Source organism: Carcharodon carcharias, chromosome 5, assembly GCF_017639515.1.
Source record: "Carcharodon carcharias isolate sCarCar2 chromosome 5, sCarCar2.pri, whole genome shotgun sequence".
In the NCBI taxonomy this organism is placed as follows: Eukaryota; Metazoa; Chordata; class Chondrichthyes; order Lamniformes; family Lamnidae; genus Carcharodon; species Carcharodon carcharias.
Window position 1 is genome coordinate 104,063,481 of NC_054471.1, and position 27,943 is coordinate 104,091,423.

The 27,943-nt window shown below is 42.2% G+C and overlaps 1 protein-coding gene across 4 annotated transcripts in view; it reads right to left on the reverse strand.

Moving 5' to 3' along the window:
• The window catches only part of gclc (glutamate-cysteine ligase, catalytic subunit), an 80,559-nt gene that overhangs the window by 23,287 nt on the left and 29,329 nt on the right, over window positions 1-27,943 (reverse strand). For 3 of the 4 annotated variants that reach the window (XM_041187376.1, XM_041187379.1, XM_041187378.1), the window contains exons 5-11: window positions 18,240-18,353; window positions 15,125-15,183; window positions 5,834-5,970; window positions 5,676-5,750; window positions 3,180-3,296; window positions 2,951-3,089; window positions 696-808 (exon numbers count right to left, since the gene is read on the reverse strand). In XM_041187376.1, the coding sequence (XP_041043310.1) occupies window positions 696-808; window positions 2,951-3,089; window positions 3,180-3,296; window positions 5,676-5,750; window positions 5,834-5,970; window positions 15,125-15,183; window positions 18,240-18,353 (754 nt within the window). The remainder of the gene's footprint in view (window positions 1-695; window positions 809-2,950; window positions 3,090-3,179; window positions 3,297-5,675; window positions 5,751-5,833; window positions 5,971-15,124; window positions 15,184-18,239; window positions 18,354-27,943) is intronic. The other variant, XM_041187380.1, reaches the window with a different exon arrangement.

A 27,943-nucleotide genomic window follows, 5' to 3' on the forward strand; every position in this document is an offset into this window, starting at 1 on the left:
GAGCATTCAATTGTCAGCGGGTGCACTGCCAACTCCTGCACGCACCCGGCGACTGAAACATTGCGCTCTGTCGGGACGCTTTACACTCGTTTGGGTCAGGCACACACTCACCCAATGAGTGAAAAATTCTTCCCATAGATAGCAGGAGGAGTGCATGATGAGAGAATACAAAGAGATTAGGAGAGAAGAAAGAAAACAATGAAGGCAATAAAGAGGAACTATGAAATTATCAAGGAACATGAAACAAAAGTCAAATGCTTTACAGGCAGATCAATAAATGTGATGGGATAGGACCATTAAGGACAGACAGGATAACAAGTAACGATAGAAAATTCTTATGTTCAAATCCTTTCAGGGCTTCACCTCCCTCTTTTGCAGAAACCTCTTCCAGTCCTATAAGTCTCCAAGAACTCATGTTCCTCCAATTCTGGCATCTTGTTTATCCCCACTTCCTTTGCAACATTACTGGTGGCTGTGCCTTCAGCAAGCTAGGCTCCAAGCTCTGTACATCTCCCTCCTCTATTAAGATGCTCCTTGAAACCTACCTCTTTGATCAAGCTTTTTGTCATCTGCACTAATAGCTCCTTTGGCTAGGTGTCAATTTTTGTCTGATTGTGCTTCACAGGAGTGCGAGATGTTTTATTACTTTAAAAAGGTGCAATAAAGAATGTATTGCTGTTGATATTGTACATTACCTCAAAGTGGTCAGATTCATTTGCATCATCCATGTGTATCCTTTCTGCATACAGTGTCAAAGGATCCCGAATAAAAAGGTGAGCTATATGTTGTGCCAGGAGATGATCAATACCTGAAAAACATACTTCCAACCTCAAAAAAAAACATTTCTTCAGAACAAAGGATATCACAAAAAACACTACTAGACAACTCATCATGACAGGTCCTTATACCCCATGGGGATATTTAGTAATCCACCAAAACCTCCCCAGTTTCCTCCATAAACTGAATACATTTAATATACTAATCTTATCTCCCAAGATCAAGTTCAATCTTCAGGTAAACCAGGGGCTAATTGAAAAGTGTACCAAAAAAAATTTATTTTAGAAGTTATACATTTTGTTCTTTCCATTTAAGTCTTTATATTATTTACAATTAAATAAAGCAAAGTTAAGATAACTTAGAAAGCAGAAAAGCAAAGTTAGCTAGTGCACTAGAGTTGCTCTGCAATACAGGTCAAGTAATTAGGAGATACAAAAACTAAGATGCTACATTGTGAATATTGTGGAGTGTGTAATTACAACTTACACGTACGTAATGCCTTTAATATAGTAAAACATCCTAAGCTACTTCACAGGAGGATAAGTAGGCAAAAACTGACATTGTGCCAGGAAGGAAAGACATTAGTACAGGTGATCAAAAGCTTGGTCAAAAGGGGGGATTTTGAATATCTTTAAAAAGGCAAGGGGTTTAAAAAAGATTTGCAAAGCTTAGGGTTTAGACAGCAAAGGCACAGCACTCAATGGCGGGGTGAAGGAAAACACAGATGCACAAGAGGCTAGAATTAAAGCAATGCAGAGTTCAGAGGATTGTAAGCTTGGGGAACTTAAGAAATAGGAAAGCGCAAGGCCATGGAATGTTCAAACAAAAAAATGTTGTAAAGAGAAATAATATTTTGTAGATGGGAACAGCACACAAGATATGATTTAAAAAAAAACATAATTAGTCAATTCCCTGTGGCATTGTACCTGGCAAGTCTAGGTAGTCTTTATGTGAAGTGAAATTAGAAGCTTGGGGAAAATTTAACCACAGTATACAGATGCAATTCAGATCCCAATCTTTCCTTTTTGTATCTCCATTATAAGTTCCATTGTTCACACTTATAACAGAAACTTGTCATGCTGTAACTATATGCTTCCCCTGCTGATAATGCTGCAGCCAATACGGTTCAAGTTAATCAAGTGACAATTAGGGGCTGTGTGTTTCAAAGTTCAACTTTTCTAGAGGAAAAAAAAATCTCAACTACAAGTTGGGAAATGCATGGTGCAACTTAGAGAAAAGCAAAATTACAAAAAGCATATAATTAGCAGCCTGTCTTGCCATTCACTTACGCCAATATATCTCCCACACCCCAACCCCTCTGGCCACCACTTAAAATATTTTAAATTAAGTAAATATTTTGAAATGTATCTACTTCAATTATTTTTGAAAAGCTTTCAAGCAGAAACTGACAGAAGCGAAGTATTCAATCCATAAAGTTACCTCAACAGTATTGAGGCAACCTGGGAAATTAGGTGAGCTGCACAGGTTTATACTGCCCAAGTAAAATTTGCCTTTCAAAAAGCAGAGCAAATTGTGGGAACCTAGTGGCTAGACTGCATTAAGTGAAGAGGTTACAGGCAAAACCCTTTATAGGTGAATTCAAAGTTGATAGTGTGATGGTCAATGCTTGCAGACAAGATGTGCAAGAAGATGACAAGGAGTTATGAAACAATATAAATGAAAATTGTGTGTGTTTTCTGGTGACAAATCTACAAACAGAAATTTGTTAAACAGCTCATTGTTGTACATTAAGTTATTTGCACTATCACACTTTGCAAACAGGTCCTGATCAACAATGTTAAGTTAGCTCAAGATTCAAATTGAAAGTGCTGTTTTTTTAAAAAAATCCGTGAACCAAGAGTATTTGGCAAATGCTGACAAGGGACTTCAGGTTGGCATCCTACTCCATCATATCCTCTTAGAAGTAGTTAGTATAAAAGTATATGAATTTCATGCCTATTCATTTAAGTCAAGAAGACTTGAGCTACAAATGTTGTATTGGCTAAAGGCACATCAGTCATACTAGGCTAAATTGTTACCAGTACTTTACAAACAAGGTCTTAAAAGCCATTAAGTACAGCATCACTTCAATACCAGTCAACCTGCAGTTCAGAAATTTGATGTACATTATAAAATGTAATCCCAGATTTTATTTCAATGCATACTTTATTACCTCCTTCTCGAAGCTGCTTGTAGATTTCATCATCAACTGTCAATTCGAGGTCATTATATTTTTCACCACATTTCGAGAGGTAACTATCAATGGAATCATACCTGGATTTACTGATCCTGTACTTGCTATGTTTTCGAGGCTGCAAAAGCAACAAATCAGGCATAAGGTTCATGCTATGCAGGTTAAAATGACAAGCAACACATTAACATGAGAATTCAGAGTTCGTTACCTCCAAACCTCTTTCTTCCCTGGTTCGGTCATCTACAGAAGCTGAAATTACACCCCAGCGACAATCAATGTCCGACACATAACCTCTATAAAATGGTGAAGCAGCACTCAAAGCCATCTGGAAGGGAAATTACACTTAAATGACCAGGGAAAAGAAAAAGTACAGCATTTGCAATTCACTTCAGTTGAATATTCCATAAACGTTACCATTTAATCAATTTTTTGCACTGAAGCTGTCAGAGCACTTTTATTCAGTAAATGATTTTTTCTTTAAACAGCTAAATATTACAATCAAGTATTACAAACACATTAAATATCACAATCAAGTCAATCTGTAGCACTCATCAATCTGTACTACTTAGCAATCAATATGTAAGAGCACTAAAGCATCTGATACATAGTTTCAAATTTGTGAACACCTTTCTGTCCAACTTTTCAGATAAGAAACTTGCATTTATCAATGGCAACTTTTAAGTCACCAAGCCTAATTTCTAGGGGCTAAGAGTTTATACACAGTTAGATGTGTATTATCATTTTGCCTGCTGAACAAGGTCTTACCACCAACTTCACAAGCTTCTACAGACTAGTTTTAAGAAGTTATCAGGTGTTTTAATTTCCGCTATTAATTCACTTTAAAAGCTAACTTTCAGCAGTTGCTTTCTCTATTTGAAATGAATAAAGCACCTTCAATATCCACTTCCTCCACCATCAATGCACAGTGGCGGCATTCCGTACCATCTACAAGATGCACTGTAGCAATGCACCAAGATTCCTTCAAAGGCACCTTCCAAACCCATGACCTCTACCACCTAGAAGGACAAAGGGCAGCAGATGCACAGGGATGCCACTGTTTGCAAGTTCCCCTCCAAGCCACACACCATTCTTACTTGGAACTATATCATTGTTCCTTCACAATCACTGGGTCAAAATCCTGGAACTACCTTCCATGCACTGTGGGTGTACCTATACCACATAGACTTCAGCGGTTCAAGAAGGTGGCTCACCACCACCTTCCTGACGACAATTAGGAATGGGCAATAAAAATGCTGGCCCATCCAGTGACACCCATGTACCGCTAAAGAATAAAAAAAAACTAAGAGCCCAGCCTGAGCTCTAATTGTAAACAGTCCCCAAAAGGCTTTTTAAAAAAAAAGTTTGATAATGCTTTTAGTTCTTCTGAGGTAGTAAGAGTCAGAGGAAACAAAATAAGAATGGGGCTTCAAATTCTATAAAACAAAGTATATTAATTATAAAGTGAATTTTTTAAAAAGTGGGTAAGGAGGGTATTTAGATTTGAACAGCTTTATCAGCCTGACAAACATGATTCAGCTACAGCAATTTGTTGTTACTAAGACTAACTCATCCAGAAACATTACAACAGTGACTTCTCTTCCAGCACCTACTTGCCATGAAGTGCTATGGAACACTGAGGATATGGGTGCTATTTAAATACAAGTTCTTCCTTGATATTGTGCTACCGCTTAGTGGTGAAAATTAGTTATTGCAACAACAACAAGGAAAAACATTTTTCCCAGTTGGAAGAATGAGGGCAAATTAGAAATATGGTAAGTAAGATCTGGGTGCACTCCACCAGAATGATCAGGTGAGGGGAAAATCGAAACTTCAAAAACATTTTACATGCAAGTAGCTTGTTGCATCACTAAGAAATAGATCAGGGAGGTTAAGTGTCTATTCTGTAAAAGTTAGATTCCAACCAGAACAGCTGCGAGGCCACAATTGGTTTTGGTATTCTTCAACTCGAGAAGCAAGGAAAATTTAAAAAGTCATGGTCAGAGCTCATTATCATACAATACCCTTGCTGTAAAACGCCCACAGCAGACAATTTTAGTCTTTACTGTGATGCGCCCACAGTCAAACAAAATTTGCCAACACTCACTGCTGAGGCTCACATAAATAGAGAGAGTTGAATGATGTATTGTACAGTTACTGCTACCTACAAAAATATGCCAGTATCTTGCCAACTTCAGGTTAGGCAATGGGGACAAAAACTGAAAATTGGAAAGACTTTAAAAACTGTGAGAAGTTCTACCAACAACACAGTAATTTAGAAAGGAAACTAAATTCTTGGAGTCATGTTATCAACTCTAAAGCACTCTTCTTTGTTTAAGAAAGCAAAATATTTAAAGAAAAGATTTGTTTGACTTCTTAAAAGAAAAACTATGTTCCAACAGATGCCAAGCCCACACAGCTCAGAGATGCTTGGAGATTACTGATTGCAAGGGTGTTAACTTAATGAAATGGCAATTATAACATTGAACCATCTCAAGTACTGATGATTTGGAGCTTCCCAAACCCAGGAATCCACCTGTCAATTTTTGGAACTCTAGGTTAGTTCATGGCTGCTAGCTCTTGTACTGTATGGTGTCACTTCAGGACAGTCACCACAGTGATATTAGACAGACAATTCTTAATTTACAAGTGATAGCATTAGCAGAATGAATTCACAAAACAGAGACCAACAGTCCTTTGCACTTACCACAATAGGGCAAATTGTAGCAAGCTGATCATATAGATACCTGGCTTCCGAGATGCTGCATGCTTGGAATGTTACCTATCACAAAAGATGTATGTATGTAAGAGAGCGAAGACGAGAAGTTAAATGAACACTTCCAAATTTTGCAATCGGACACCCACCTGAAGACAGCAATTGCCCATACCAAACCCCATAGCATCCATATAGATGTGATCAGGTTTTGTTGCTCTTGCTGCTTCGCCATCATCATTAACAAATCTTTCAATAAATGGAGATGAAACACCTTTGTCTTTATAAACTGCAATGGAGAAAAAGTTAAAGTCTGGCAACAGCTTGTAGCAATATAGACTTGAAAAGGGGAAAGGCAAGTAGTTGACAGTATCTTCTCACTTTCTCAGCATTTAATTTTTCAATCAACTGTTAAAAAGGTTAAATATCTCTTTGTGCAACCTAGCATACCAACATTTCACTGTAACAGACATGATCAGCCGGCCACTCAGTGCAATAAATGGTCTGTTTACAGACAGATCAAAAACAACTACCTTTAAGTTTTTGTTGTTAGTGGAGAATACATCAAAACTCACTTCTGTCTCTAAACAGACTAACTAAAACATCAAATGGTGACATGCAGATAGGGATCCTTGCCGAATCTCTGCTGCTATTAAATGTAAATCTACCAAGTTATATGGAAGAGGCTTTTAAATTATAATGTTCAAAACAAAAGGCTTGGCACATAAAAAGGGCATGCTAATTCACACAAAGTAATTATTCATCTAATAACATTCCCTTTAATGTATGCACCTATGATTGGAGATAAGACGTACCCATGGATAAGCACATGACCCAACATGATACTAAACAATCCAGGTAAGAATGTTCCAGGTATGATCCTGAATATGTTGAGTTAATGGGTCTCAATTGTGGCAACTCTACAGTTTGTTGTAGTAGTGAAGAACAGACATGGGTCTCTATTGTCTATTATTGAATGGCTTTTAGCTGTAAAGTACAGATTAAGATGGATGTTTGGAGAGTCCAGCATTGAGCTCAACAACCCAATTAAAGCTTATAAGCAGAATGGCATCTTGAAGCAGAATCACTGTTATAATGCAGGAGACAATTCGGCACAATGCCTGCACTAACTTCTCAAAGAGCCATCTCAGTTCCATTCTCTTTCCTCATTCGTAGAAAATGCAACCCCAATAGATCTTTCAACCCAACTGGTCAATGCACCTCTCATGCCTCCTCCCATCCATCTTAACAGCCCCCTATTCCTTTCGCTTCACGTTCATCTAGCTTCTCCTAAATGCATCCATACTATTTGCCTCAACTATTCTAAATTCTAACCATTTTTCTGAAAAAAAAGGAAAGTTCCTCCTAAATTCCCTATTGGATTTATTGGCAACTGCAATTCAGTTAGATCATGGCTGATCTGCACCTCAATTCCATTTACCCACTTTTGTTCTTTGTCCTTCGATACCCTTACACAACAATCTCAGTCTTGAAAGTTTCAACTGAATCAGTAACCGTAGCCCCCAAAGGGGGAAGAGGGTTTCAGATTTCTACAGTATGTAAAGAATTTTACTCTTGAATGGTCTGTTATCTAATTTTATTAAGATTACACTCTCTTTCACCAGGGGAAATATTTTCTCGGCAGCTCTTCTAATGAATCCTTTTAACATTTTAAACATCACGTTGTTATCAGGTTGCTAGCCTGACTTATGCGCCCTATCAGGAGTATTAACTGGCTAAGTGCAACTGATGAGGTTACCACTCGATTCCCATTGAGCAATCCCTGGATATACATCTGAAGTTGGGCTCAAATCCATAAAGATGACCAAAGAAATAATGGGGGAAAAAATAAACTGAGGGTAAACCAGACGTAAGAGCTTCTTTAATATAAAAAGGAAGAGAGGCCAAAGTAAACATAGGCCCCTTAGAGAATAAGGCTGGGGAAATAATAATGGGGAACCAGGAAATGGCAGGGCAGTTGAATAAATACTTTGCATCACTCTTCACGCTATAAGACACTACTAGCATTCCAAAAATACTAAATAGTCAAGGGGAAAAGGGTGGGGGGTGCAGGCAGCAGTGGAGGGAATAAATGCAATAACTATCACTAGAGAAAAAGTGCAAGGGAAACTAATGGGGCTAAAGGCTGAAAAATCCCCTGGACCTAATGTGTTGCATCCTAGGATATTAAAGGAAGTAGCCACAGAGATAGTGGATGCACTGGTAGTAATAGTCCAGGAGAGCTTCTGGAAAAGTCTCAGAGGATTGGAAAACTGCCAATGTAACACCCTTATTCAGAAAAGGAGCGAGACAAAAAACAGGTAAAATCAAGCTTAACATCCATCATTGGGAAAATGTTAGAGTCTATTATAAAGAATGTAATAGCAGAGCATTTAGAAATACATAGGCCAGAATTTTTGGCTCAGTGACATCACTGCGCATCATTTAGATTTTCAGTTTGGCGGGCTCGCAGCTGATTAAGGCCATTAAATATCAATTAAACTTATTAACTGAGCTGCCTGTCCAACCTTAAGGTTGGCGGGCAGGCAAAGAGCCCAGGCAGCCTTCGCGTTTTGCATGGAAACTCATCCACAGGCGGGGTGAGGCTCCATGAAGGGTTTATAAATTAAATATTTTTTCATTAATGTCCCTTGACATGTCCCAGCTCATATGACACTGTCACGAGGGGACTTGTCTTAAAATATTTTCTTTCCTTTATTTAAACCGTAAACTAATCTCCGAGGCACCTCTGTGCCTCAGGGAGATTTCTGCACTCTTTTGCGCACATGCGTGAAAGAGCGCAGGCCCCGACTCAGGGACCCCCCCCACCGCCCGCACACACAGGGAGCGCATGTCACGTTGGGTGGGCGTTAATTGGCCTGCCTACGTAAAATGGCAGCGCAGACCCGATCGGGGCGTCGATTAGGTTCGCGCGCCACTCCCCCGCCGATGGGGGAAATATACTCCCCATAATATAATCAAGCAGAGCCAGCATGACTTCATGAAGGTGAAATCATGCCTGACAAATTTATTACAATTCTTTGAGGATGTAACAAACAGGATAAAGGGGAACCAGTAGATGTAATATATTTGGATTTCCAAAAGGCGTTCAATAAGGTACCGCACATAAGGTTGCTTAATAAGATAACAGCCCATTGTGTTGGGGGTAGAGTATTAGCATGAATAGGGGATTGGCTAACTAATAGAAGAGGGAGAGTAGGAATAAGGGGGGCATTTTCAGGATGGCAACCTGTACCTAGTGGAGTGCCACAGGGATCAGTGATGGGCCCACAATTATTTACAATGTATGTTAATGATTTAGATGAGGTAAGTGAATGTACTATCGGCAAGTTTGCGGATGACACAAAAATAGGTGGGAAGGCAAATGGTGAGGATGACACAGTCTACAGAGGGATATAGACAGGTTAAGTGAGTGGGCAAAACTTGGCAGGTGGAATATAATGTGAGAAAATGTGAGGTAATGCATTTTGGCAGGAAGAATAGAGGAGCTGAATATTATTTAAATGGAGAAGGACTGCTGAAAGCTGCAGCACAGAGGGATTTGGGGGCCCTCATGCATGAATCACAAAAGGCTAGCATACAAGTTCAACAGGTAATAGGGAAGGCAAATGGAATGTTGGCCTTCATTTCAAAGGGAATGGAGTATAAAAATAAGGAAGTCTTGCTAAAACTATACAAGGCCACACCCAGAATACTGTGAAGTTTTGGTCCCCTTATCTAAGGAAAGATACACTGGCATTGGAGGCAGTGCAGAGGAGGTTCACTAGGTTGATCCCTGGTGTGGAGGGGTTTTCTTATGAGGTTCAGCCTGTACTAAATGAAGTTTAGAAGAATGAGAGGCGGTCTTATTGAAACATATACGATTCTTAGGGAATTTGACAGGGTGGATGCTGGGAGGATGCTGTTACCCCTTGTGGGAAAGTCTAGGACCAGAGGGCATAATCTCAGAGTAAGAGGTCACCCATTTAAGATAGAGATGAGGAGGAATTTCTTCTCTGAGGGTAGTGAATCTGTGGAATTCTTTACCGCAGAGGGCTTTAGAGGCTGGGTCGTTAAGTATATTCAAAGCTGAGATAGACAGATTTTTAATCAGTAAGAGAATCAAGTGTCATGGGGAAAAGGCAGGAAAGTGGAATTGAGGACTATCAGATCAGCCATGATCTCAACGAATGGCAGAGCAGACTCGATGAGCCAAATGGACTATTTCTGCTCCTACGTCTTATAATCTTAGATTTCAAACGCTCCTTGATGGTTTAGTGGGTTAAATGTGATCTTAAGCTATAAAAAGCAGACATTCCAAATTGAATCCCAAGTTAGCTAGTCTCAGCCAAGGCAGCAAGAAAGACAGAAAAACCCTCAATGCCCTTGGTTTATTGGCAAGGACAAAATATTGCAGAGTTTTGGGCTCCTGCTCAAAACCCAGTTACTCTAGTCTTATCTCAGTATGTAAGTGCACATCAAAACCTGGAAGAGGATTTTTTTTCGTAAATCTTTGTAAGAAATGCTGTCGCTTACCTGTGTTCTGGGACACTAACCTGTTTAAGAGCAGATTCAATAGTAATGACTAAAGTCCTAACTTAGAATAGACATCAACCTGCCCGTATTTTAAAAATAACTGAAACTCAACCTTTCGATAAGACTGGTCTGAGTAAAGCTCTGTGAAGCTAAGTGACAGCATCGAAACACAGGTTTGAGGTGGCAAGTTCCTGGAAGGCACAGTCTGACCCAATCTGCAGCTGGCTTGCTAGACTGATTAGCTGAGAGTGTCCCTGCTCTCAAAAACTGGACACAGCTGCCAGAATACTGAATGGAAATCACAAAAAAAATGGAGGTTGAGACAGCGATGTGGGGGCCTAACCCATGGTATCTGACCTGCTCCATGCTGTCTGTCACCGCTCAACTTCTGAATCAAATAAAGATGAGGTCATGTGCAATGTCACATTTTGAATTATTTCTTCACCAATGGGAGATCAATAAATTACAAGGCATTACTGCTTTCACTAACAAACATAAGCTCACTCCAAGAAATAATATAATTACAAGCATATGGAGCAAATTTTGCATTTTCAGATGGGAAAGAGGTGGCTGCATGGTTAAAAATTGTGATGTAGAATACATCGCCTGTTTTCTGCCAACATCCAGCCACAAGTTTGGAGCTGCAGGAAAGCAGTCAAACAGCATTCTTGCCATAAGAGGCAGAATCTTACTTCCAATATAGAAATTGGTGTCGTACACTGTCGAAATTCAGTACAAATCTGGTCTTCCAATGGAAATATTCTACATGCTTTGCCCATTGGAACTGAGCAGCCAAACCAGCTCTTCTTAAAAAGGGATCACTGCAGGCTGCTCAGAAAAATACAAAAAAAGTTTTGCCAGTCACAAATAACTTCCTGTCTGCTAGTCCCTCCATGCACCCCACACCCACCAACACCAGTTTTACACAGGAGAGATCTGGGATTTCTACCCTAACGCTTGGTCAATTAGTAGCCTGCCCGCACGCTAATATTTCTGTAATAAGGAACTGACATGAAAAAGATTGGGCCTCACACACCAATGGTGCCAAGCAGGCATAATCCATATCACTCTTCTATCCACCCTCATCTCTGCACTAGCTCCAAGGCCTGTCCCTTGTGGGGAAATCAGCTCTCTAAGCTCAAGTTTCCTGCACACAATTTTCTGTTGCAATAAGTTAGGTTAAGGTGAGCATTTGAGGATGGTTCCCAGGTGGCAACATCCAACGAAACAGTTCTGTTGACAGCACTCAGTTATAGTGAGGTAAGAGTTTTAAGGTTCTGTATGCAAGTAATTCCAGTTAGGTGAGTCGGCAATCCCTTTAGATATAGAATTTGTGAACCACTTGATGGTGCAGTGTGAAGGATATATTATTCAACTATTGTGAGATGGTAAACAGTATATTGGTGTCTATGGTGACCAAAAAAAAAAAGAGATTGGCTGCTCACGTTAAGTCAGGATCTTTCCCTGTTACTGGTCTGTATTCCAGGGGGTGACAAATGCCAGTTAACATCACAGCCACCTCCCTACACAAAACAGACTTGCAAGAGTTCCTCAGAAGGGCTCCCAACAATCTTTACTGTATTCATTTAGGATATCTAACGTTCAGCTTCTTGGGCTCTTTTCAGCCTCCTTCTGGTATCCTGATCCCGTTTTTGGGTATCACTCTGCCTGCTTCTTCAGTGGTAAACATGCTTTAAAAAAGGTTCCTAAGTTTCAACTCATGTAAATCATCTACTTAAGGCTCCCGAATAGTCAACTATGGGCAGAATTTTCTGCCTGTCAGGCAGGCCCGACCCAACCTCCGGCGGGCGGGGAGCGGATCCCCGCCAGAGAAGCAGGCCCCATCGCCATTTTACCTGGGCGGGCCAATTAAGGCCCGCCTAGCGTGACGTCCGGCAGAAAGGATTCCCTAAAAGCCAGAGCGCGCTCTTTCACGCATGTGCACGGAAGAGTGAACATCTCCCTGAGGCTAAGTGCTGCCTCAGGGAGATCGCTTAACACTTTTAAAAATATGAAAAATAGAAAAAAATTCCCTAACGTGTCCCCCTCATGTGACAATGTCACATGAGATGGGACATGCTCATAATTTGCATAGTAAGTTTATTAAACTTTCTAAAACCCCGCATGAAACCTCATCCCGCCAGTGGATGAGGTTTCATGGTTTTTCCATGCCCGCCGGGGCTCCTGGCCTGCCCGCCAACCTTAAGGTTGGACGGGCAGGTCCTTTAATTGTACAATTGATCCTGTCAATGGCCTCAATTGGCCATTGACAGGTCGACAGGCCCACAACTGATTTTGTTGCGGGCCCACCTTCCTGAAAATTTAAATGGCCCAGGATGTCATCGAGGGTTCCGCCCAACGTCATCCCGCATCATTTTACACATTAGCGAGCGGGCCTCGACCCCTGCTCGCCAACGGCAAATTCTGCCCTATGTCTTACAGAAAGTTTACTACTTATATGTTGCTCTCCTAGCTTGCTGCTGAAATCTGCAGCCATTTTAGACTTTTTAAATGGTTCAACTTTAAATTTCCAACCTCCCCCCGCCGGCATTACACAAGAAATGATGGCAGGGACCAAATAAGGTCGCCCTGCAATTTATAGTGGGGCCAGCATTACAGTGAGTCCACAGGCAGAAGTCAGGCTCAGAAATGGCTACATGGAAGGTTAGGCCCAGGGTACCATGAAATTAAACAAAGCAAATACCCAATCTGGTATAATCCAACGTATTTTTCAAACGCACTTCAATGTGCTAGTAACTCCAATAGTTCAATATTGGCAAGATTTCGGAGAGTAATACAGGAACTGAGAGTACACTCACCCAGTCTCCTCCACCCTCACATCCAACACTTCACAGACTACTTTGGCACTAAGATCAAGACCGTCTGATCAGCTGCCTCTGCCAGGTTCCTCCCTTCCACTAGCCCACTGGGTAAACTTTCTCTAAAGCTCACTCCCTGCCTAAACCCTGAACTTTCTCTAGTTTCTATCCCACCTCCCCTCATGCCAAGATCTTCTGATCGACAATAACTACCTCCTGCTTCCTCGGCCCTACTCCTACTAAACTATTGACCACCTAACTTCCCTTTCAGGTCCCCATGTTAATGGTTCTCTCTTGAGGTGCTGTCCTTCTCTTCTTCAAATCTGTTGTAATCACCTCTTCCTACAAAAAAAAATTTACCCCACTGTCCTTGCAAACTACCATCCCAACTCAAACCTCCTTTTCCACTCAAAGTCCTTGAATGTGCTTTCAGCTCCCAAATCTGCTCCTATCTTTCCTGGAACTCCGTGTTTGAATCCTTCCAATCAGATTTCCACCCCTGCTACAGTACCAAAACAGCTTCGCGTGACAAATACCTTTGTCACAGTCAGATGGGATGTTAAGTTATCCCTCTTTGTCATTCATGACATAAATGCAGCATTTGACATATTGACCATACCATCTTCATTCAATGTCTCTCCACTTTCATATGGCTGAATGAGACTGCTCTCACCTGGTTCCATTCTTATCTAATCACAGCCAGGGAATCAATTCCTGCTCCTGCACCATTAACTCTGGTGTCTCACAAAGATCAATCCCATCATGCTCTACCTCACCATCGCACTCCTCAATTGCCTCTTCAACATCCAGTACCAGTGGGCAGAAATATTCTCCAAATACCGGGAAGGCTGAAGCATTGTTTTCGGTCTCCACTCCAAACTCTGTTCCCTGGCAACTGAGACCAAACCAGACTGTTTGCAACTTTGGTGTCAGATTTGACCCAGAGAGAAACTTCCAACTTTATATTTGTGCCATCAGTAAGATCACCTATTTTCATCTCTAACTTCACCTGACTTTACCATTGCCTCAGCTCTTCTGCTGCTGAAACCCTCATTCTTTGTGGCCGCTAGACTTGAATATTCCAACGCACCCATCTGGTCCCCCACATTCTATCATCTGTAAACTGGTTATCCAAAACTTGCACCAAGTCCTGTTTATGCATCATCCCTGTGCTTGCTGACCTACATCAGCTCCCAATCAATAACATATTCATTTAAAAATTCTTGTCCTTGTTTTCAAATCTTGCCATGGCCTCACTCCTTCCTATCTCTAATCTCCTCCAGCCCCACAACTTTCCTAGGTATCTGCAATTCCCTAATTCTAGCCTCAAGCATCCTAGATTTTAATTGCTCCACCATTGGTGGCAATGCCTGCAGTTGCCTAGGTCCTAAGCTCTGGAACCCCCTCCCCACATATATCTGCCTCACTACCGTGTTTTCCTCCTTTGAGACACTCCTTAAAACCTACATCTGACCAAGTTTTTGGTCATCTGACTTAAAGTCACTTTATGTAACTCTGTCATATTTGGTTTTATATTATTCCTGTGAAGTGCCTTGGGATGTTTTATTACATAAAAGCACTATTTAAATATAAGCTGCTGCTTTAACACTGAGTGAGCTTTTAATTTTTTTTGGAGATATGTACTTTCCATTAAAAAACTTTCAATTCTGCATCCACCACTGCTTCTGTAGGGCATCCCCATTTCTAACAGCTCTCTGTATGGAAAAAATTCTCCTAGCCAAAATGACAGAGCACGTTTATATTTTTGCATTTATGTTAAGCTTTAAGTACCGACTCATCAATGCAAAAGTTTTTTTTTAAAAAATTCAGCAAGTGCTTTAATTCTCAATACCTCCATCCGTTCTTAGAACTATAGAACCAAAGAACCATTGAAAAGTTACAGCACAAAAAGAGACCATTCAGCCCATTATGTCTGCACTGGCTTGGAGAGCTGATGGCACCCATGGAACCAGCACTATACATAGCTTAATCAATTTTTTAAGAGACATGAAGAAATTCAGAAGGGGAAGGGAGAAGAGAATTTGCAAAAGAAAGATTTGTAAAAGTCAAATTAGAAGGTTTACCTACTTGGTACATTAATGGCTATTTTTTCTCCCCGCCTGTGGCGAATATTCCTCGTCAAAGTGCTGAAGAAAGAAGTCCAACAAAAGAACAAACTGAGATGGCATCATGAAAAATAAATATAAAAATCCCTTAAGCAGCTATAATTTTTCCATATAAATCAGTAGTGTAAGAATTGGCTAATTTCAATATTGTTCAAGTAAAATTAAACTGGGAGCCAAAAAGGTATACTTTGAGAGATTGAAATCAGTTTGAAGCAAAGTAAATGATGGTTTTAAAAGGAGATATTCCAATTTTATTTAATTATTTTATGAAGCTAAGGATTCAGCAGAGGCTAATGAAATCCACTAAAGATATCTGCTAGCATATACTCTAGTTTAAAATTAGACATTCCTCAGTGTGGCTATTGATGGGGAATATCTAGATCTAGAGGCAGTGTACAAAAGGAAGGATATTGTGTTAAAGCTTTATATATCACATGTTAGGCCTCAGCAAGCATATTGTGTTTAATTCTGGGCACCACATCTTAGGATGTCAAATCCTTGGAGAGGATGCAGAGATTTAGAAGAGAGATTCCAGGATTGAAAATTACTTGGAGGAACTAGTGAAGTTGGGATTTTCAGAACAGAAAAGATCAAGGGGAGATTTAATAGAGATGTTCAAAATTATGATGGGTTTTTACAGTTACTCCTAGTGAATTCAGTTTCCACTGACAGGTGGATCAGTAGCCAGAGGGAAGATGGTTTAAAAAAAAATGCAATGAGTTATAGTGATTTGGAATGCACTGCTGGAACAGAAGCTAATTCAATAGCAAGTTTCAAAGGCAAATTGGGTAAATACTTAAAAATCAAACTCTGGAATGTTATGGGGCAGATAAAATGTGAAGAGGTGGGACTACTTCAATAGCCTGGAGTCAGCACAGGTACAATGGATTGAATGCCCCCCGTCTGTCCTGTAAGGTTCTATGATTTGTGCTGATGGATTAGCTAACCTATAGATCGTTCTTACCTCCTAGCCTATCCCCCAAATAAACAAACAGTGTTAGAACCATATCTACAAGAACTATATTTTCCTTTAAAATCTGAAAGGACATTGCATTATTTGGACACTTGGGAGCTGACCTGGATTTAAAAAAAGTCATAAATTCATCTTGGATTCAAGCAATTATGCCTTTTCCAAGAAATCACATGAAAGGGAAACAGTGGTTTGGGGCAATGTCACTAGACTAGTAATCCAGTAGCCCTGGCTAATGCTTTGGGGGCATGGGTTCAAATCCCACCACAGCAGTTTATATTACAGATTTATTATACTCCATGATGGTGATCATCAATTGTCACAAAAACCCATCTGGTTGATGTCCTTCCTTTTCTGGTTCACTAATGCCTTCCTGTAGGGAAGGAAATCTGCCACCCTTACCTACTCTGGCCTTACACGTCACTCCAGACCCACAGCAATGTGGTTGATTCTTAACTGCCTTCTGAAATGGTCCAGCAAGTCACTCAAGTTGAAGGGCAATTCAGGATGGGCAACAAATGCTGACCTTGCTGGTGACACCCACACCCCATAAAAGAATAGTAAAAAAAAATGACCAACATAGCAATTATGGAGGAGAGCTATCTGTCTCTTTGAACTGCAATCACTTTAATTGATGGGGGAAAAAATTGTTTGAAAGGCAAAGGCTTGGTGATTTACTGGAAATCACCTGACAGAGGAGCTTTATGTTTTGAATGCAGTTGGGAATCAACTGAGAAGGGGAAAAGCTGCCCAACTCATGCTCTCCTTGCCTTGCTTGAAATAGTGTGGTTTTCAGCTGGATGGATCTGGATGCTAGGAATCCTCATCTCAGGGGAACTTGTCTGTATTTGGAAACCTGAAAGGCTGAGATGAGAAGCAATGATCCGGCTCTAAAGGGGGGGTATGTGCGTGCGTGTGAGATTACAAATTTGTGTGTTAACCAGTTTTTGCAGCTTGTTTTAAAAAAGAAGTTTCATTTTATAATAAATCAATCATTGAGTTTATTGAAAGAAGCCTGGTTAAAGTTTCCTTTATTCTGTGTCTAACAGTAGCAAATCATTGGCCATTTTAGCAAGCGAATTAAACATTTACACTAATGGTACGATCTGCGGCATAATGGGGCTAGATAAACTTATGCACTCCTCCCATCCTGGTCGTAACAACAGGCCATCATCAAAATCCGGAGAATGCAAGGTATTTTCACTTTAGGAGAGCATTAAGCTACAGACTTCCTAGATGTGCATAAAACACAGCATTGAATTTCTTCTCTATGGGAGTAGAATAAGGCAAGGTGGCTACACCCAAAAAACTGACTTCAGATATTGTGTAGCAGAAAGGGAATTCTCTTGTATAAAAGGGAAGTGAGCCCCAAATTCCAAATGTATACTAATTAGTATTTATTTGTGCATCCTCCACGTACTAAGTGATACCAAATAAAGTTGCCAAGAGCTTTTGTGGAAGGGAGCGCAAAGGGCAAACGCCATGCTACAGCCTCAAATAAAAAAAAAACAGCCATGGGATGCCTCAAAAAATGATAGGAAAGCTGCCCTGGAGTAATAAGTGTGAAAACTGGGGCAAAGTTTAGAATATGAAGTGTTACTAAAATGGAAAGACAGGAGCAGATATGCAAAATAGACGTGGTAAAGGATCCATACCCTTTAGTGCAGGCTTTTAAAATTGAGAATGCACATTAGGGAGGAAAAAGCCACAGGGACCGAATAGATCTTGGATTCAGTAAGCTACTTCAACATTGGCATTGGTATTAACTGCTTCCATCATTTGGCAAATTTGTAACCACAAATCTTTGCACCAGCAAAGAAACTAGACCAACTAAGTGGAATAAAATCTATGAATATATTTTTGATGTAGGTGACAGAATTCTGCTATAGGTAATCTACTTCAGCCATCCATATAAATGGTGTTCCGTGATGCACGAGGGATTGGAAACGTGAAGAAGGCTGTCTAACCAAAAATTCACTTGGTGATATCAATATATCTGCATGTATTATATTGTAAGAGGTTATTGTACAAAAAATACATATGCATTTTACATTCACGGGAAATCACCAGGATGTTCTTTACCAACATAAGGTTAGTGTTAACTCACCTAAACCTTGGATGTTTATTAATTGCTTCATCAGGAAAGAACAGCGATTTAGAGGCTCCACTTTCAACTGGTTTAGGCTCATATACAGGTTGTGTGAATTGATGACATCCCAGCCTGGAAAATAATATTTCCCAAAGTGAATTTAGAAATTCTCTCTCAGAACAAGACCATTCATTTAGTCTTTCTTCTCTTCAGTCCCTGCAAAGATGTGACTATATTACTTTCATCATAACCACTTCACACTGGAAGCGGTTCAGGCAAACTTCACTAGGCTGATTCCTAGGATGAATGGGCTTGTGTTATGAGGAAAGGTTCAGCCCATCTATATTCACTGGAGTTTAGAAGAATGAGAAGAGATCTTATGGGGCTTGACAGGGTGGTTGCTGAATGTATCCCTTCACAGGGGAATGGCAAGCTTGGTGGGGGACACAGTTTAAAAATAAGGGGTCTCCAATTTAAGACTGAGATAAGGAGGAATTTCTTCCCTCAGAGGGTGGTTAGTCTTCGGAATTTTCTTCCACAGACAGCTGTGGAGGTAGGGTCACTGAATATATACAAGGCTGAATTAGACAGATTTTTGATTGACAAGGGAGTCGAGGGTTATGGGGACAGGCAGGAAAGTGGAGTTAAGGCCACAATCAGATCAACCATGATCTTATTGGATGGTACAGCAAGCTCAATGAGCTGAATGGCCTGCAACTGTTCCCATTTCTTATGACCTCATGATCATTGGGAGCTAAACCTTTTATGCAGCTGAACAGTCTCCCCAGCAAAATAAGAAAAATTGCAAATATTTGTACAAAGGATGATTATTCATCTTTATACCAGGAAATTTTTTATGACATTGTCTATCAACTGAATATACAAATATAGCACTGGAGTACGAAGATTTTAGAAACATGCTCCATTGCACCATCTGCTGGCTAAAATCCACAACTGTATTCTAATAGGCAACTGATTATATACAGGAATTCAATTCTAAATATTCACATTGGGAATTGAAATGCAGACAAAAGGTGCAATCAAAAATTGTGATAACAGGAAGTTGCACAGAAAGCATGCACTTAGATTGAAATTTAAAAGCATTTACCCAATGTCTATTACTGGTGCACTCTCAGAAGCAAAATAGTGTTAATACTAGTCTTCCTAACAGCTCTGAAGAAGAATCATACGGATTCAAAACGTTAACTCTGTTTCTCTCTCCACATATGCTGCCAGACTGAATTTTTCCAACATTTTCTGTTTTTATTCCTAACAATGCACTTGAACTTCAGAACATTACCTCTTAATTCCCACATCAGCTCAGAATCAAGATCTTCAGCCCAACAGCATTTTTTCCTGCTGTGGGCCATCGTACATAGAATTTGGAGTGAAAGTGGCCGAATGCCCCACCAAAATAAATGTAAAACAACAGAAGAATCAACAAGGCAATTTCATCTCCCTTGCTGGGGATGGATTTAGAAGAGGATTATAAATCCTACCTTGGCTAGGTTATCTTATCCTTTCCGTATGACTTCTTCAGAACATGAGTTCTGATGAAGAGTCAGATGGACTCAAAACGTTAACTCTGTCTTCCTTTCCACAGATGCCGTCAGACCTGCTGAGCTTTTCCAGCTATTTTTGTTTTTATTTCGGATTTCCAGCATCTGCAGTATTTTGCTTTTATCTTATCCCTTGACTGGGCAATATCTATGCTCCACATGTCCTGGTGACAAGCAGAGATCCAAGGTTCACTTTGTGAATGTGAAATGCCTCCATTTGCACCCTAGTCTCACTCAATATCCTAAGTCATGACTTAACATATGCAGATTGTTAGCTCAAAAGGTAACGCTCCCTCTAAGGTGTGCATGCACAGCCATTTGAGATGTAACAAATTACCTGCTTCTCACAATGCACATCAGGGAGCTCACGAAGGAGCAGGGTTTGGCAATAAATCCCAACTGCAAAATGCAAGGAACAGGAAAAGTGCAGCTCTGATTGGAGGAGATTTGCGTGACGAAGAGGGGGATATCTGTGATTGGAGAATTGACAGCACGAAAAAGGTGCAGCTTCTGTTGGAAAAGCAACAAGCTCGAGTTGGAGGATGGGAGTACATGTGCCCTTAATTGTGCAGCATGTGGGCAGAAGGATAGGAAGCAAGGAGCCAAAGTCTATCTGTAGGCACCAAAACCAAGGCCAGGGTTTCCTGCTCCAGGCCTAAGTCTGGTGGCGAGAGCAGGAAGTTAGAAGGATGCTCACTGGAGAGCAGGGCAAATGTGCATGTTAAATCATGTGCTGCTCACCTAATTAATTATGCAGCTGCGGGGATTGTGTTGCATCACAGGGCGGGTAGGTAGTCACGAGCCCCATCGTCATAGCCAGGCGCCATATTTAAACGGCACCTGGACAGCAGCATGATGCCGCCACCAAACACATCTTCCCTTCACCCCCCCACTGTTGGCATTCAATAGGGACCGTTCCCTCATGGACCCTGGTCCACTCCTCCATCAACCCCAACACCTCAACCCCTTCCTGCAGCACTTTCCCATGCAATCGCAGAAGGTGCAATACCTGCCCATTTACTTCCCCCCTCCTCACTGTCCAAGGGCCCGAACACTCCTTTCAGGTGAAGCAGCCCTTCACTTGCACTTCCCTCAATTTGGTCTACTGCATTCGCTGTTCCCATTGTAGTCTCCTCTACATTGGAGAGGCCAAATGCAGACTGGGTGACTGCTTTGCGGAATACCTTCAGCCTGTCCGCAAGAATGACTCAGACCTTTCTGTCGTTTGCCATTCAACACACCATCCTGCTCTCATGCCCACATGTCCGTCCTCGGCCTGCTGCAATGTTCCAGTGAAGCTCAACGCAAACTGGAAGAACAGCAGCTCATCTTCCGATTAAGCACTTTACAGCCTTCCGGACTTAACATTGAGTTCAACAACTTCAGACCATGAAATCTCTCCTCTATCCTCACCCCCTTTTGATCCTCTTTTTGCAACTATTTATTTTTAAATTTTTATATATATTTTTTCCAACTTTTTAAAAATTATTTTTAAAATTTATTTCCATTTTTATTCATTGTTTTATCCCCACCTTTTAGCCTATTTCGATCTTTTTTCACCACCGCTGTCCCCTTCCCCTCACCCCACCCCCCCCCCATGGCCATTTGTCACTTGCTCATTCTGCTTTCTGCTCTTATTGTAACCACTAGCATCTTCTTTAGCCTGTATCACCACCATCAACACCCCTTCAGCCTTTGTTCATGACGTCTTTTGCAATATCTCCTTTGCTTCCACCTATCGCTGGCCTTCTATCCAGCTTCACCTGTCCCTCCCCCCACCCCTAAACAGTATATATTTCACCATATTTTTACTTCTCTTTAGTTCTGAAGAAGAGTCACATGGACTCGAAACATTAACTCTGTCTTTCTCTCCACAGATGCTGTCAGACCTACTGAGTTCTTCCAGCACTTTTTCTTTTTGTTTCAGATTTCCAGCATCTGCAGTATTTTGCCTTTATCTTAGCAATTCATTGCGCCAGGAGTCCAGGACATCCAGATAGCTTCTGGAGAGCAACAAATACCAGGCCCACAGTTCAATGATGCCTCTCTGGAGACTCTCATCCAGTCCATGGAGGATAGGAGGGGCACCCGCTTTCCCAGAGATGGGCGCAGGAGGCCCGTTCGACTCACCACAGCAACCTGGGAGATGGTCGCCTGGGTGGTCAGTATCACAGGGGTGGAGAGGAGGACTGCCCTCCAGTGCAGGAAACACATGAATGACTTAATCCACATGGCCAGAGTAAGTGAACCCACGATTTTCTATACTAACCTCACCATTTTCTGAATCTGCCATGGTACGTGGATATCAATGGTGAGGCCAGCATCTGTGCTGCTGATCCAAAAAAGCCCTTCAGAAGGTGAAGTGCTGCCTCTTTGCCCCACTGCAGCCCATGTGGTGACAACTGTGGGTTGCTGACCCAGCCACACTGAAGGCACAGTCATTCAGTGGTGGTGGCCTGGGTGGGTAGGTTGCAGCAGATGCTGCTGATGCCATGCCTCTGCTACCCTTGTCCTTCTAGCTGCTACAGCTTGCGGGTCTGGAGGAGGCTGAAGTAGCTTTGGGGACCAGCAGCAGTGCATCATTCACACAGCACACATAGCTTACAATGGGTCGGCGGTGGAGAGACTGCATGTTGAGGGTGCTGGATTGGGGGTTAATCAAGCAGCCTGCATAGCTCTGCATGGTGTCCAGCTTCCTGAGTGCTGTCAGAGCTACACTTATCCAGGCAAGTTGACAGTATTCCCTCAAACCCCTCACTTCGGCCTTGCAGATGGTGGACAGGCTTTGGGGAGTCATAAGTCACTTTCTCAGCCACAGAATTAGCAGTATGGGACCTGTTACTGCATCAGAAGTGCAAACAATCCAAATATCTTTACGCAGAATAAGACAGCACACAACAGGCGAGCGAGGGGGAAGACGGGAGGAGACATGCCTGAGGCGCTCTCACAATTTGAACGGCTGGCTTCCAAGCTGGTGGGGGAGGACCGTGACTGTGCCAGTGTCAAGGGCAAGGCCGGCCTCCCAAGTATCCAGTCAGGAATCATGCTTAATCTTTGTAATTCGGAACCAGAGAGTGAGGCTCTGTGCAATGTAGGAGGTAGCCTAGGCACTCATTTTCTCACCTTTCAAATTTTGGGTGCCAGCAGGAAGAGGGTGAGGCCATCTCCCACACCTGAATTCAGCCCCAGCTGGCAGGAGACCTCAGAAGAGGACAAGGATGACTTCACATCTGTACAGCTGTCACAGCATACACCTGCACTCTCCACCAGCCCAGATATGGCTCATATTTAAATTAGGCTCAGGATCATACTCTGGTGGTCACCCCACAGCAGGAGGAGGCAGTGACAGTCAAGGTCTCCAGCACTCAAGAGGACTGCTGAAGAAGAGGCCCCTGCTAACTGAGTCAGATGATGAGCCTCTGGGAGCAGTCATTGGAAAGATGCTGGAGTAGCAAAGAAACGCTAGGAGAACATCAGCAGAGATATCAGAGGCCCTCAGTAGTGCATCCACATGCTCTAATGTAGCAGCTCTGACATGCGAGTGCATCAAAGTCTCAATGGGGAGGACACCATGAAGAACCTGGTCCAGCAGAACGCCCAGTTTCTGCTGGAGAGGCATTCAGACTTGCACTCCATTGCTGTAGCCATGGGTTATTTTTTTGTAGTGGCAATGTGAGAAGGGGGCAAGGCACCACGACCTCCCTCCTGGTGCCCCCTCTCCTCAAGGTGTCAGGGAGGGGCCCTCAGGCACCCAAAGGGAGGTGTGTCAGGCAGACACACACAGGTTTGCACCCAGGATTCTCCAAGGGTGTCCTTGAGTTCAGAGTCTCCTGTACCAGTGACCACATCAGCTCTAGCCTCAGACCTCTGAGAGTGCACCTGCCGCAGAGCAGGAGACCCAAAGGAGGCCAAGGCCCTCCAGAGGAAGCCCGTCAAAGTCAAAAGCAGAGGCAAGAGGGTATAGTAGTCAGCAGGTTGCCTCTACCTCTGCTGCAGATGTTGGGGAAGCACCTAGACATAGCAGTAGGGGAAGAAAAATTAAAAAGTATTAAGTTCACACTGGTAGCATGGGTGTACAATCATTGTAAATAGATATTGCATCAATGTACATATGTTAATCATTGCACTTCAGAGGTCTCCTGGGTTTTTCTTGCTGCCGGTTATGTTATTGCCTGTGCACACACTGCAACCCCACCGTCCCCCCAACCCCAACAACCGACTTCCAGGAGAGGGACCAAAGCTGGGTCTATGTCCTGAATCATTATTGCATATGGAGTCATCGCCTTATGCCAAGGTTCTTACAAGGCATGTGCAAGAAGTATCCCAGTCAAACAATTCCCCTTCTCTCTGCAACCTTTCAGGAAGTGCTGCCTCATCATTTTGGGCTGGTTGTGAATTGGACCGGCATGAATTCCTGCTGGTGGGGTGAAGGGTATGCTGGGGGAGGGGGGATATTTCCAGCCCTCAAGTTTCAGAAGGTGAGGGTACAGTAGTTTCAGGTTCAAGGGCTGTGAAAGGAGGAGACACTTGGGAACATTCCCTTGCACAGAGGCAGCTCTCAATGGGATAGGATTCAACCCGGAGCTGAATGGCCCAGAAAGGCCAACAACTAGAAAGGAAATAAACCCAGTGAGCATGGGCCATCATGGTCGGAAAAACACAGTCTGGGATGTAGTTGATCAATTAATTTAGTCTCAATGTACAGCTAATGCTTTCCGAGGGGCAGGTTTACGATGCAAATTCAATTTTGATCGTACATAGAGAATATTGCCAATGAATACCTAACATTGACTGAGCCACATATACAAGTCTGAAAATCACCAGTTTATTGAATCTGTCTGGTTTAATGGATGAGACACCAGATTAAGAGTGTTTTGTTTCATTGTTCAGCATGCTGAATACATCTTTTAAGGTTTGTGGTGATCTAAGCCCAGGCTTCCAGGCCATGTATGCCCTCCCTATGCCTTTTGTATTTCACATTTATCTATTCGTTCATGGAATGTGGGTGCTGTTGACTAGGCCAGCATTTATTGCCCATCCCTAACTGTCCTTGAGAAGATGGTGGCAAGTCACCTTCTTGAACCACTGCAGTTCATGTCATTGGAACACCCACAGTACTGTTAAGAGTTCCAGGATTTTGACTCAGCCCTCCTGAAAATGTTACTAGTGCCAGGCAAGTGGAGCCACCAGAGATGTGCGTCGAGTGAGAAGGAGAATGGCACCAGGTGGAGGCTCTTCTTTGGCATCCAGGAATGATGATTTATGCCTTGATGGTCAACTCCATTTAAATATGTCACCTGGTGTAGTTCAGGAATCCACTTTGGCATGGCAGACTCTGCCAGATTTTCTGAAGATGAACACAGTGAGTCAAGAAGATGCAGTATTTGCTGTCCTCTTTTCTCTGGGCCCTCTTCTTGGCCAGCTGAGCTTTCTGTTTCACCTATTCTCTTCCAATGCTCGTCTAGACCGTCAGCCTCCAGAAGTCACAGCTGATGGCAACTGTCTCCCAGTTCTCAATGTCTAACATCTTCATACCTCACTTGCAGGTTTCCTTGTAGTGGAAGCTTGGACCTTCAGCAGGTCGTGACCCAGTTGCCAGATCACAGTACAAAGTGCCTTTGGGTATACAGTCGTCAACCATCCAATGAACTAGCTGAGCCAGCGCAGATGTTGTTGCCTTAGTAATGAGTGTGTGCTGATGGAATTGGCATGCACCAGGACCCAAGTTGGTGATCCTGTCCTGCCAAGAAATGTCAAGGATATGTCTGAGACAGTGAAGGCGTAAAATGTTCAGCCTTTTCTCTTGCCTAGCATATGTTGTCCAGGTGTATCACAGCAGAGAGGTGTGTGGAGGACGCAGGCTTGATAAACACTCAGTCTGGTGTTCTTCAGGCTGTTGTTCCTTACTCTTACTCACCTTGGACAGAACAGCTGCAGCTTCTAATTGGTCCCATTCTACCTCTGCTCTTGCACATCTTATTCTAACTCTCTCTACCTGTTCCTATTCATCCCTCTCAAACAGGATTGCATTACTCAGCCTATACTCTTTGACATATTCTCTTTGCTGCTGTCATATGCCTTCAGTTCATCTACAGAGGGTATCTACTGGATGCCAAGTATAACAACTGTCCGACATTGCCCACCTGAGATCCAAGACAAAAAAGTGCATCAAGTCCATATCAGAGAGTTGTTGTACGCCAATGATGCCGCAATAGCATTTCATACTATAGGAATACCTTCAGCAGCAAATGGACAGACTCAGTCACACTGTAAAGAGTTTGGTTTGACCATCAGCATCAGGAAGACCAATATCATAGTCCAGGATGTTGCCATACTGCCACCCATTAGCATTGTTAATGTAATGAAAATTTCACATATCTGGGCTCCACAATCATCAGCAATCTGTCATATCACGTGATGCTGAAGCTGCATGGTACCTTGCTGAGAGACTGGACCTTGTAATACAATGAGGTGTGAAGATGCTGGATTTATGGTAGGTACATTCAACTCATCAGAAAAAGTTAAGCCTTGACCAGTCCAAGAATATTTTTTAAGCAGTATTTCAGCCTTAATTATTGCCAATTAATTCCTTTGGCACTGAAAATTAACACTTAACTTTTGTAAAAGTCTTATTCCTTCTGATTTTAATTATTGTTGAGTTTTTTTTTTAGTTTGACTCTATTAATCCCATCCATTTTCACTTTCGATACCTTACTTGACATATTCTGATAATGCTCATGAATGACTCTTCCAACTGATTGGTTAAGTACATACAGAGTTGCTTTACTGTTCACATAGGCCCCAGATCCCCAATAGAGGGCACTATGGTTTTTGGCTCTCCAATTACACTAAGATTTACAGCTGTGCACAAGGACAGACCGTCATTCATTCACCAGTGATCTGGCGCATTATTTATTACTTTTTATTTATATCGAGGCTTGGACTGACAAGTGGCAAGTAACATTTGTACCACACAAGTGCCAGGCAATGACCATCTCCAACAAGAGAGAATCTAACCATTGCCCCTTGATATTCAATGGCATTACCATCGCTGAATCCCACACCAGCGACATCCTGGAGGTTACCATTGACCAGAAACTGAACTGGACTAACCATATAAATACTGTGGCTACAACAGCAAGTCAGAGACTAGGAATCCTGCGGTGAGTAACTCACCTCCTGACCCCCCAAAGTGTGTCCATCATCCACAAGGCACAGGTCAGGAGTGTGATGGAATGCTGTCCACTTGCCTGGATGAGTGCAGCTCCAACAACACTCAAGAAGCTTGAAACTATCCAGGACAAAGCAGCCCTCTTGATTGGCACCCCTTCCACAAACAGTCACTCTCCTCACCACCGATGCACAGTGGCAGCAGTGTGTGCCATCTACACGATGCACTACAGGAACTCGCCAAGGCTTCTTATGCAGCACCTTCCAAACCCACGACCGCTACCACCTAGAAGGACAAGAGCAGCAGACACATGGGAACACCACTACCTGAAAGTTCCCCTCCAAGCCACTCACCATCCTGACTTGGGATTATATCGCTGTTCCTTCAGTGTCGCTGGGTCAAAATCCTGGAACTCCCTTCCTAACAGCACTGTGGGCGTACCTATAGCACATATACTGCAGCGGTTTAAGAAAGCAGTTCACCACCACCTTCTCAAGGGCAAAATCAAAAATTGCTGGAAAAACTCAGCAGGTCTGACAGCATCTGTGGAGAGAAAGGCACCCTTTCTCTCCACAGATGCTGTCAGGCTTGCTGAGTTTCTCCATCAATTTTTGTTTTTGTTTCAGATTTCCAGCATCGGTAGTATTTTGTTTTTTTCTCAAGGGCAATTAGGGATGAGCAATAAATGCTGGCCTAGCCAGCGACTCCCACATCCCATGAATAAAAACTCCAGCATTTAGAAGAAATGTTTATTGTGGTCTTTAGAAAATCCAAGTAAAATGGAATGTGGATGCAAAATAAACGAGTTCAAAAGCATAAATAAGCTTGAATCTTGCTCATCATGAAACTTTATAATACTCAATTCAAAGTGAACCTTAAACATCAAGGATAAAAACAGAGTAATCCCTTAATATACAACTATTAGATTCAGTGGATTGATAAGAGTAAACTAGCTATCATCTGAAATGATATCTTCCCATCTTAAGCCATTT